The sequence below is a fragment of the Haemaphysalis longicornis genome, unplaced genomic scaffold, assembly GCF_048455015.1.
Source record: "Haemaphysalis longicornis isolate Haplotype H1 unplaced genomic scaffold, Haemaphysalis longicornis Haplotype H1 scaffold_5, whole genome shotgun sequence".
Classification (NCBI taxonomy): Eukaryota; Metazoa; Arthropoda; class Arachnida; order Ixodida; family Ixodidae; genus Haemaphysalis; species Haemaphysalis longicornis.
Genome location: NW_027526385.1, coordinates 28,064,498 through 28,077,053, shown reverse-complemented (window position 1 = coordinate 28,077,053; position 12,556 = coordinate 28,064,498). Strand labels below are relative to the sequence as shown.

The following is a 12,556-nucleotide window of genomic DNA, read 5'->3' as shown; positions in this document are numbered from 1 at the left end:
ACCAAAGACGCTAGTGGACATCAGCGAAACCAAACGTACAGTGCCCAACGCTGGGCACACCTGTCAATTCGAAAGAACACAGTCTCTAGAATTTCGAATAGACACGTATCTTCGCTTACCTCACCCGCCGCGGTGGCTCAGTGGCTAAGACGTCGTGCTGCTAAGCCCAAAAAACGCGGTTTCGATTCCCGGCCGTGGCGGCCGCTTTTCTGATGGAGGCGAAACGCGAAAACGCCCGTGTGTTCGAGATTTCGGCGCTCGCTAAAGATCCCTACGTGGTCAAAATTCATCCGGAGCCTTCCACTGGGGCGCGCCTCATCAGCTGTGTAGCGTCGGCGCGTTAAACCTCATAATAAATCAATCTTCTCTTTCCCCGTGCAGTTCGTTTAAGAATCTTATTTCTCCGGCCCCTTCGCCCTATTTCCCCCTCTTCCTCGTTTCGTGAGGTTCGCCTCGCTTGTATAAAGCCGATTTCTCGAACCAATAACAGACATATGTGCGTCCCTTTCTTCGTGCGTCCCGTTTGTGGCACTATTTTAATTCTTGTGATTATGCATGTACCCGAAAGCCAAAATTTCAACACTCTTTAGCTGCTGCAAATAGGCATAGGCAAATGTAGGGCTTGAACCTTGGCTGGTACACAGTGCAACAATCTCGTGGACTGATTGCACTTGCACTGTCCCAATGAGGGAGAAAGAGAGAGCGACAAACGTTTTATTGAGCCTTTTAAGGCCACTTGTGGGGCGTGGTGACAGGCGCACCGGCGACCGCGGGAAGGGCGAATTTGGTGCTTCAAACATCGCGCAGGCTGCCAAGAGTTTGACATTTCTTCTAACCAGCCTTGCACCCTGCTTGCTCGACCATCAGCAACATACCATTGCAATTAGGAGCCTTAATTGCTATACTGGTGTGCAGTCGTTTCACCATGTTATGGCTATGGCGTTGTGCGGCTGAGCCGAAAGACGCGGGTTCGATTTCCGGCCGCGGCGGCCGCTTTTCTGATGGAGGCGAAAAGCGAAAGCGCCCGTGTGTACGAGATTTAAGCGCACCCTAAAGATCCCCAGGTGGTCAAAATTAATCCTGAGCCCTCCACTGCGGTGCGCCTCATCGCCTGCGTTGCGTCGGCGCATTAACAAACCTCACAATCGATCAAGTAATCAAATTGTCACCATGTTGTGACCGTGATGAGCGTGTTCGGAGCGTTTGATTCATTGAACGGGTAAAAGGGAGCGAGAGATTGCGAAGTTGATAGCGCGTGAAAGAAAGAAGCCTCTAATGACCCTTACCACCCGTTATCAATACAGGGATGGTCGAACCGTTTTGTCGAGAACCGGAAACCGTTATTTCTTTTTTCGGTTCACTTCCGAATCGGGTTCAGCCGGCTCAAAAAATAATGGTTCGGAGTCGGGTGCAGTTCCGGCAAAAATACCTGTTCGGTTCCGGTTCGACACCCTGATATACAGTCGAACACGGATATATCGAACTCCAAGGGGATCGCGAAATAGTTCGATATATGAAAAATTCGATATAAAAAATATGGGCTCTGAGACCTTACCTATGGCGGACGATCACTCACCGATCGTCGCATTCAAGAATGAACTCATTCCGCACTCACGACGCAACAGGACGCTTTATTTGCGTGAAAAAGAATCGCTGATCTTGGCCTGCTTCTTCGTACTGTAAACGAAATTAAAGACGCTGGTCTCGATCTTCTCGAGGCTGCACAACTAGAAAATTCCAGCAGTACGCTGCGCCTTCGCACACCATGCACAACACGAACCCAAAAGAAGAACAGCGTGCACGTACCACAAGAACTTTGAAGGTAACAATTCCAAGGCTCTCTGAACGGACTCCAACAAAGCGCTCGCGATGGTCATCTCCGAGAGAAACAGTGATCTCGGAAAGGTGCGGAACAACTCGCCAAACAGCAGCAACAGCAGCAAAATGCAAAAGAAGGAGGCGGCTGCCAGCGCCTTCGTTCCATCTTCCCTTTCCCGAGACGACATCGGGGGAAGACAGACCCAGAGAGAGAGAGAAAAAACAACTCACAATAAAAAGGACGTGCGCAGTCGGGGCATCTCTACCTCGCACTGTCACATTTTCCGAGCGTTCGGGCTTGTGTGGCTAGAGAGATTTAGCATACCGGGCTGCGTCCGCTAACGCTACGGCGGCTGGTAGCGGGGCCCCACTGGGCAAGCGCAAATTCGTTCCGGTAGGGGGGATTAGTTCCGCGAGCCAGCCTCCGCCAAGCCCCCGCATTCCTCAACATCCTCCTCAACCTCAATCGGAGGTGCAGCGACCGCCAAAGAGCACCTTCCAGCTCGCGCGGCGTTCGATATACCGAATGTCGGGAAACATACGGTTCGATATAAACGTACGAATTCCTATACTTTTACATACAATTTTCAAGGGGATAATTTATGAGTTCGATATAGACAATAATTCGATATACGCGTGTTCGATATATCCGTGTTCGACTGTATATATATATATATATATATATATTGGAATCACAACAGAAACCTTAATACCCTTAATCTTTCCCGTGCTGCTTTGAACCTTTTGGCACCTCGAACATCGGAACGCAGTTCACCAAATACTGTTTTTTTCTTATCGTTACCAACCTCATGGCACATTTTCTCCGAGGAGCGATGCACATGAAACTGCGCATGTCATCTCGGAGGTGGTTAGAAATACACCTTCTTAAGGAATATGTCCAGATTGCAAAGTTTTTCAGAGTGGCATCCGTACAGCTGTCAGAGTAGCGTGTTTCCCGTAGCTTTGTACGCGCCGTCGTGGATGAAAGGAGCTGAAGCAACGGCCGACATTTCTTGTGTGCAGGTGTTTCGTGACGCCAGCATGGAGAACCAGACAGCGGAGAGTTTCGAGCAGGTGTGCCTACCCAAAGTCTTTGGCACCCACTACCTCGACGAACTGTCTCGCGAGGTGTGCGCCGAACTGAATCACTTCGTGGTCTTCTCGTCCGTCTCTTGCGGTAGGGGCAACGCTGGGCAGACGAACTACGGCTTCGCCAACTCTGCCATGGAACGCATTTGCGAGCACAGGGTGGCCGACGGGCTTCCTGGTGAGCGGACACTATCCCTGAAAATATGTGCAGGTAGACGCTTCGTGCACCGAACTTATATTTCTTTAAGTTTTGGTAGGCATTTTTAAAACTGCTAAATGACGGAAGCAGGATGCGTGCGGTAAGCCTCACACAGGCGCTTTGATGCGCAGGCATTGCTTTGGCTGCAATGGCAGTTTTAGTCATCCCATGATGGAACTCACGGAAATGAAAGAGCACCAAAAAGAAAGGCTATCGATGGACGGGACCGGATCAGACAAGAGAGTGTGGCTACATGGTTTAGCGGCGAGTGTGAGGGAACGATTGTACGACTTCTTGTGCCCGTTATGCAGTGATAGGAAGGGGCTAGTACAGAGAAATCTTACGACGTTTTCATGCCGCCGCGCGGTACCGGAACTGCGCGCTTCACGCCAGCTAAGAAGGCTTGAATGGTGCTGTGTTAGCTAAATAAAATATGCTGACTAATGCAACCAAAATCAAACCCCCCATCCGAAGAGAATGCCAAGAATGCTGTACTTCTCACGAGCTAGCTTTTGCCTTGCGAAATATTTGCCCCAAATGTTTACTTAACATTGTCCTGCATGTACGATCAAGTGTGAATAACAATCTAAAAAGAATATCTTCACAATCTTCATACTACGCACTTAGAATTTCAGATATCTGAACACTTTTTGGGAGAATTGAGCTTAATAAGGCGCTAACCATTTACATAGATGATTTATGTAAAAGCATTTTAGAGCGCAGCTCCTACAAGGCTTCCCTGTGGTTTCGCGGCATCCGTCGCCATCGTTCCACAGTGTCTGCAGTTTAGTCTGCAGTTAGCGTCACCGACGCAGAGGCTTACCATCACCGCCGTCGAATGTACAGAGGGCAACACACTTGTCTATAACACAGGTTTCGTACTTATAGCCTTATCTTGCCTCGGCCGAAAAACATTTCAAGAGAACTATTGTGTCATTCTGAAGTCTTAACCATATATTTCGACCTCAACGTTTTTTGTGACAAGTTTGAGCCCGCAGTTTTGCAAGGTAACTAGTTGAAGTTGAACTCGGCGTTATAGACAAGGGTGTTGCGCACTGTACCTAGGGGTCGGTGCTCTCGAAGCAGAAGCTGAGTGCTGCTCCGAGAAGGCCAATAAAAGTTGTCTGTGACCACGCATCTGCCTGATATTCTTCTCCTGCACATATTTCAAAGTCGAAACAGGTAAGCGCTGGGCTTAAATTTAGCGTCAGCCATTTTTCTCTTCCTTCGTTGCAGGACTGGCCATCCAGTGGGGCCTAGTGGCCGATGTTGGCTACGCCCACGATACCTTCGGCGAAGATGCGGCCTTCGGCGGCTCGGTTCCACAGCGGTTGGTCTCTTGCTTGGCGGTCATGGACGCCTTCCTGAACCAGGGGAAGCCAGTCATGTCGAGCGTGGTGAAAGGCAGCAGGTCACGAAAGCCGAAGAAAAAGGACGAGCGGGATCTGGTGCAGACAATCGCTGAAATGCTCGGTGTGTATATACTTGTTGATTTCAGTGCGTGCAGCATTAATTGCTACGTAAGGCAGCAGGAGCGGAGCATCCACGCGGAAAGCTCTATAGAAGATAACTTGTCGCGGATAACCATATTGACAGAGTGTTGCAGAATCCGCCAAACCATGAATAGTGTGCGTTAGCGATTATTCCAACGATGTGCACTGAGAGATTTTGGCGTTTCTCTGAGGAGGTGTGGTCGATGAGACTCCTCACAGACATGGTAACGAAGCTTGGGCAGTTCCTAGAGGAACAGCCACATGGGATTTACCACCCTGCTGCTGATGTAGCCGCCAGAGGTCTTTTGCTCCGCGGTGCCACGGGCAATGTTGACACGGTCAGCATGTGATGGCAAACGTTGTCTGTTTGAAGGCACTACTTCACGACGTTTAGCGGTGAGTTAGCTAGAGCGGCCGTAGATTTATTGCACCAGTTTTGCAACGATGGCAAGGTTCTTGTCCTGTCCACTTTAGCGAGTTCTTGGAGTCTCAGTTAGACGGACTCTACGTACTAATTACCGCGGTGTGTACACCTGTGGTTTCGACAGCGTTACTGGTGGTATGCTGCCGACCTTAGGGGCGTATGATTACCCGCAGAACGTGTCAGCCACACTAAGTAAAATCAATATTGGTATAAAAGCAACTACGCTGGCGTTCAACTCGCACTACGGTAAGGCCTGGTCTTCCCGAAGATCAATAGTGGCATGGTGCGAGTTCAAGAATACACACGACGACACTATATGGATTCCAGGAAACGCGAATCGACACTTTTAATGTCCCCTACGACAATGCGTAGTCTCCATCACTTGTATCTTTAGCGCGCTTCGTTATCGGCATTGCGTTCTTTTTCCCTTTCTGATTACACTCGTAACAATGGTGGGCACATGCAGAATGGCGATTATCGCTTAATTTTATTGCCAATAGGTAACACCATGCACTTGCTTTCTCTCAGTAATACGATGCACGTGTTAATCGAAGCCACGGAGCAAGAACAAGACAGGTGAGAAAACAATGCTTCCTAGCGCAGCCAGATAAATTCACAAGTTCTTGGCCTAGGTTGAGCTAGTGGCCTGTCTCGACAAAGAAAAAAATGCGTGCTTACCGCGATCGACATTTCGGTGCAGAGCTTCAGAATCAATTGCGCCTGCAACCATTTCGTCCATCAGCTGCCGTTCCCCTCTCCTTCACCGTTTTAGATGCTACGAAGCTTCGTACTCCGTGTGAGTTATCATTCTGAGGTTAGAAAGATTTAGCTGACCGTTTTCCACGGTCCGCTCCGTTTCGATGGAGAGCGGGAGCGCCTTCGCGGATGCGTGGTGTGCTTCCGCGTAACCGGTGCTGGGTCCCGCTGCGCTCGCCTGGCTCCCTGAACGAATCTGCGTGGCAGCATACGCTTCAGTGCAGATTTCCGCGATGGCTGCACCCAGCGAGGCGAGCGCTACTGCAAACTCCGTTTCTTTAGTAGAAGCGTGAGTAACGAAACTGCGAAAGCTTTCCCCAATAGGCAAGGATGACTCTCACCTCAACTGGATTTACAACGGAAGCAGAAAACGTCGAGCGAAGCACAAGCCTACGTCTGCGCATCTCCTAGTATTACTTATTTATTTATTTATTTATTTATTTATTTATTTACAGTACCCTCAGGGCCATAAGGCATTAGAGGGGGGGGGGGTGGTTGCATACAGTAAAGTAATGGTAAAAACAGTAGAATAAAAAAAGGGTAACAAAAATGGCTTGTAGACATACAATCGTAGCTGGCGCATAGTAAGGCAAGTAGAAATATAATTTGGCTGCTAATTATACAATATGAGCTAATGCATAACGACACTACAAAAAAGGCCCTTATAATTATACAATGTTAGCTATTGTGTTTTTAAATGACTCATGATCAATAATGACAGCGGTTGATGCATAAAGGTCCTCCATTTGACTGATGTCTTGGGTATAAAAGACTGGGAAAATGCATTTGTTCTTGGCAATGGTATTCCGACTTTATTAGCATGAAGCTAGCGCGGCGAGATGAACTGAGCAGGCAAAAAAATTCAGAGCCCTTCCACCCCGTGAAGAGAAATAGCCAGCAAAGCTGCGGTGCCGAGCCTCCACGTGAGGTTTGACTGGGTCGTAGTCCAAGGGTTGCACGAAGCAAAACACGTTTGTTTGTCATTTGCGATTGAGCATTGTTCCTGGTTATTAAGTGAAAGTCCAGTCCTGTCCAGTCGCTGCTCCTCGCGCAGGCTCAGCACGCCTCTTCGAGCCACGTGAAACGGCTATCAAGCGGCTCCGACACGTCGTCAGACTTGGCTACTGAGGCGCACACCTGGGCACGCGCCGGCGCCAGTGCGTCTGCCGCGGCTATGACGCCACACAATCCAACACAACCCACTTTAATCCAATCCAATCCAAATCCAATCCAAGCCAAGCCAAGCCAATCGAATCGAATCCAATCCAATGCCCCTCGCGCTTGCGCAGAACGGCCCTTCACGGCACACGCGAAACTGCTCAACCTCGGCCAGTGTAGCTTACGCTACAAAACACACAGGAATCGTGAGTAGAAATTTATTATAGCGCGGTATGGGGGTATGGTAATCACGGCGCATGCTCTATGAAGGCCCTAGGACCTTTATAATTTTGTGTGATTTTTTTCGTGTCCCGGGGGTGTGGCGCGCAGTTTTACGATTCCAGGGATTTGAGTGGGCTCCGCAACGTGGCGCTACGCTCGCTAGCGATTCCTGTCTACATCGCTCTGGGACCGGAGACGATCTGCTGGATACTAGCCATTTACAGCGTTGCTGTAATAAACTGATGACGCAGTGTTGGGCGATAAAATAGTTTATGGAACAGGCAGAGGCGGAAAAGTTTTCGGCGACAGGATAATGGAGCCAGTTGAAGCTATATTTTGACGACGTTATGCTAGCAGTGCGATTAAAGTTACAAAGAAAAAGCCTTGTCTTGGCTATTCGAAAGTTGAACGGCTTTCTTTAAATTATTTAGGAGCATTATATGGTGTCAGCGGCTAAATTATATACAAATATTTGAAATCAAACAATAACCTTGGTATTTCGCCTTATTTGATTGATCAAAATTTCAATCTTTTATTTCCTTTCTGGTGAAGTTTTCGCTTATAGACGCAAGGGCATGGCCAGTGATGCGGATGATTCTCAGTCCAGGGAGATACGGTTATCGCTTAGCTAAAGGCCTTACGGCTGCCGGCGCTCCGGTTTTGCTGAGCGGGCCATCAGGAGCGGAGCGGACCGTCAACAACGGTCAGCTAACGTTCTAAATTACTCGTCGCTCACCCACGCCCGCCCCAGTCGGCTGTTATGCCTCTTATATATTGTTTCTCTCTGATAGAAGCGTGCTTTTAACCTAAGCAAGGCACGCGCCATCATCTTTATTCCTCTCGCTAGCACTTATCTCCAGATGATATCGTGGGCGCCTACTAGTCTGACGATGTGTTGTGTCAACCGGCTCCGCGACGAACAAACTTAGGGTAAGGCCAAGCGGTCACTCGTTACAAGTGGCCACATAAATTAACTCCCTATGTAAAGTCGCCATCTCAAGTACATTGCCAAAAGAAGAAAACTAGACACGGTAATTTTCTAAAGGTTGTCACAATAAAAAGCCGTGAAGACGAATTGCATTTGCAAGTCGTAGCTACAGAAAAATTGGGAGCATCTCCACTCCGTGGATGATGGCAAAGGTGCGAGGTATAGGAACTCGAAATGGCATCCAAGTTGCGCCCCGAGTGACATCTGATTTGCGCCCCGACCTTCGTTACATTTGAGCCGTGAGTTGCAGCTTGATTATTCAAATGAAACTGCAACTCACGGCTCAAATCAAATTTCGCTTGATTATCGCTTGATGGTGGTGTGCGCACGGATGGACGCGGACGGACATTGTGTGGTCCTAAGATACTCCGCACCTAAAAGAGGGAACCGCCATAACCTCGCCTTCTGGTTCTTCTATTAAGTGCGAATGCACTTCTTAAGCGACCCTGAACCTGCGTCCACCGGCGATGTCCGCGCACCTGGAGATGGGCGCGCGCAGTCTGGCTGCTGACATGGCACACACCCACGTGGGGGATTGGCCAGGAATCTCCTCGTCTTCCTTGGCAACGGGGGGAGATGGGCGCGCGCTGCCTGGCCGCTGACGTAGCACATACCCACGTGGGGGATTTGCCAAGAATCGGGCGTGAGAAGGGCTAATGCACCTGCTTAAAGGAGTACTGACACGAAATTTCAAAGCTGAGATCCGCTCTAGCAATCAAGTACAACGACAACACAAATAGGTGTCTGTGAATAAATGCATCTTTCTTTCTTTGTAGTTGTGTGTGTGTTTGTGATCTCTCTTTCGCGAACATTACCGAACCGCGCAAATTCAACTCGTGCATTCGCACTTTCACATTCTTCCCCTCGGGGAAATGCGGGGAATTTTTCTATCTTAGGGGCCCCCAGGCAGCGCAGGACTGTTCGGCCTAAAACAGGCCGGTGTACTTTGGCCGGTGATTTTCTGTCCGGCCGTTTTCCGGCAGCCATGTTCGGCCCATGTCCAAATGTGGGCCTTTTGGCCGTATACGGCCGTACTCCCATGGCTGTCCAACGGCCAGTGTCCGTCAGCCAGTCGACCGGCTTACGGTCATACGGCCAGATTCCAGCCGTAGGGCTGCGGCCATTCCAAAGCCACCCGTGTACGGCAGAAGTACGGCCGCCGGATTACAGCCGAGATGCGGTCGTCGGACTCCAGCCGGACTAAAGCTACCGGAAATACGGCCGTGCTACGGGCATTGGAGTTCAGCCACAGTACGTTAACTGTACTGAGGCCGGTCAATGCATGTCGCGAAAGCAGATGACTCATTCGCGCAGTGCAGAAGCAGCTCAAACCCAGCATTTTGGGTCCAATGCAGCCACATGAAAGTGAGTTCGCGCGCAACCACCAGCCGTCAAGCTTTCAGCGCAGCCTTGCTTAATTACCAGCCTCAGTTGACAGCAAAATTCATTTATTAAACAGTGCTCACAAATTGTCGTTCCTTTAATTGCTGCGCCTCTTTTACTGCCCAACACAGAAAATATTCAGTTTTTTGTAGAGCTTGAATAGATGTATTGTCCAGGTCCTGATATCCTCTGTGGGGCGGCTTACCTGTAATAAACGGGGAAAGAGGAGGGGGGGGGGGGGAGGGGAGCGCGGCGGAGGGCGCATACTTTAGTGGGTTGAATTTCAGAGAGATAAATTGCGCCGCTTTTAGCCAATTTCACTACATAAACTATTTTTATAACAGTTGCTTGACCAATTTTGCTGTATATAAAACCGGCGTGAATGCATTTACGAAGCGTTTTGGTTCTCAACAAAACACTCAGGAGCACTTAATATAACTCCTTCACAAAAAAAGTATGTCCAGTTTTTGCCCATTTTTCTTGCAAAGACATTTCTACTCGATCAACTTTTCTGATGATCTTGCGCAGGGCTGATCCTAAGAAGGAGCGAACAGGTACTTTCATTTTCAATCTATTTTAATGTTGTTTTCATGAGTATAGGTCCACACCACTTACTAGTCCAAAAGAACTTAATTTACTTCTAATGTCATACTACGTTCAAAAAATTCTAGACGCGTTGCGAATGATGCCCTGCTTCAGGTGGCTGCAGTTGTATACCTCTGTGATCACGCAAGGAAACGCGTAAAATTAGAGTTACATAATTTGTTTCAAACCAATAACATAGCAATGGTAGCATGCATACAGGAAACCTTGCATACTGCAACGAATAGGGCAATAAATATTTTATTGGTCAAGGTTGAATCCGTAGGGTTCTCAACCCGTCGGAGGCAAACTTGCGCCTCTGGAAGTTTATTTATTTATTTATTTATTTATTTATTTGTTTATTTATTTATTTATTTATCTATGTATCTATTTATTTATTTTTATTCATTTATTTATTCATTGTTTTATTTATTTATTTATTTATTTGATGCCTGCTTGCCTTTGCATGCATTACAGAAGGGAGGTACATAACACTAAGCATTATATATGAGACAAAATAACAAAATAATTCTACAAAGCGCGCTGAAAATCGTCAATATAAACAGTTAATGCAATCATATGTGGAAGATATTTACACTGCAGTATTGATGTAAAATAAAATGAATCGCGCAAGGCGCCACTTTTAAAGGGAAGTTAATAATTTGCTTTAAGCTAGCGGTCCCACTTCGCGATATGTAGAATGGCGCTTGGACATACTTCTCCCCTTCTACTTCAGTTTTCGAATGATAGATATTACGAAAAAAGTTCAACCTGTGGTTTCGTCTGCGATCTTTCACGTCCTGCCATTTCAGTTTACTTTTAATTTCTCTCATGCTACGTTGAGCGTGACAATTACCTAATACGAATCGCACTGACATATTCTGTATGTTTTCGAGCGTATCAACCAGCTCTTTGGTGTAGGGATCCACGAAAACACATGCGTACTCCAAGATTGAGCGCACATGAGTGAAATACGGTTGTTATTTTTAGTTAGATGGAGGTTCACTGAAATTTCGTCTCAGAAAGACAAAAGCATATGCAGCCGTAACGATTATGGTGTGAACCTGCCTATTTAACCTCTAACCACACCCTAAATAAACTCCTAGGTATTTATATTCCTCGGCTGTTGTCACAGCAGCATAATTTACGGTATACGTATTCAATTGGAATGAAGGTTTTCTTGTAAAGGTGCCACGTTAACACACTGTTTAACATCCAAAAACTTTTCTGAATCAGCACACCAGGATGTTATTAAATTCGAATAAAGCTGCAGGTATACGGAATCACGTTCATTCGCTATAGTCCGGTAAACTACACAGTACTTTTTAACAAAGTTATAGGGCCAATAGTAATAATAATGCAAAAACCGATTCATTCAGTTCATAGGACGAAATGTACTACGCAGAAGGGGATATGGAACACCATCATTTCCTTTTTTGCAGTCCAAGAATATACAGTCAACCACTGTAAGCTTATAAGAACCAAATCGTGCGTGAACTCAACAATCTGCGTTGAGCAAGAAAATCCTGACAAAATCCGTGTTTGCTAGAATGCTGGCGATTATGTTTAACCAAATGAGTCATATCCCGAGAGTAGCTAAGCTCACCTTCAAACATCGGAACTAAATTAACAGCTAGGCTTCGTCAGCTACAAGGCTGTGTTGTTATCGCAAATTTAAAATAGTTTTTTTTCTAAATAGGCAGTCGTAAAATCCCATGAAGTAACATAGTGCAGGGCATGAAGTTGATCCTATCAATGCGCGAGCGAGTCTCTTCTACGAATATCACCAACAACATAGTGCAACATTGCTTGTCGCAGTTTAATTGTACGCAGAATAACTTGCGCTTTTGCTCGCACTTGCCTTTCTTTGGTGGGGAGTCCTTAACATGGTGGCGTTTTAGCTCCCGCGTGGTGGCCGCTTGTTCGACGCCCTTGAAGGCCAGTTATTCTGGTGAACCATCTTCATCTCGGATCGGACATCTCTCCCGGGTCGATGTCTCCAATGCTCTCCATTTCTTGAGGGGGCGAATATCCTCCAGCTGATGCGTCGACGAAGCCGGCGGCAGAGGCGTCGCAGCGGCGATGACTGGCGAGGCTTAGCTCACCCGTCGGTGTGGCACAGTCTTCTTGTGGCAATAAATGACATTTCGATGGCCTAAAAGGTTCCCTGCTAATGTCCAGTGAGTCCTTGCACCTTGCCCGTTCACCGAGAACACTCATTACTGTTTGAAAAACGATGTTCGTTCATTTAAAACGTACAAACACGGAGCGGATGAAAAACGCGTCCCCGTCGTTCGGCTCCCTAAGGCTTTTTCTGCCCCCAGGAAAAAATCAGTCGGTCTCCTTCCAAACACGTCTTTGCATGAATTCTCGGCGCCCAGGCGCGTGCAGTTGTTCGGCTGTATGCCGTTTGCCGAAAAAACGACGTATAACCAGATACCTTA

General features: G+C 47.6%; 1 protein-coding gene across 1 annotated transcript in view; it reads left to right on the top strand.

The window, feature by feature from the left end:
• LOC144138000 (fatty acid synthase-like) overlaps positions 1 to 12,556 on the top strand; it is an 87,254-nt gene that overhangs the window by 71,876 nt on the left and 2,822 nt on the right. Inside the window, exons 23-24 of the mRNA XM_077670031.1 lie at positions 2,842 to 3,085; positions 4,343 to 4,579. Of these exons, the coding sequence (XP_077526157.1) occupies positions 2,842 to 3,085; positions 4,343 to 4,579 (481 nt within the window). The remainder of the gene's footprint in view (positions 1 to 2,841; positions 3,086 to 4,342; positions 4,580 to 12,556) is intronic.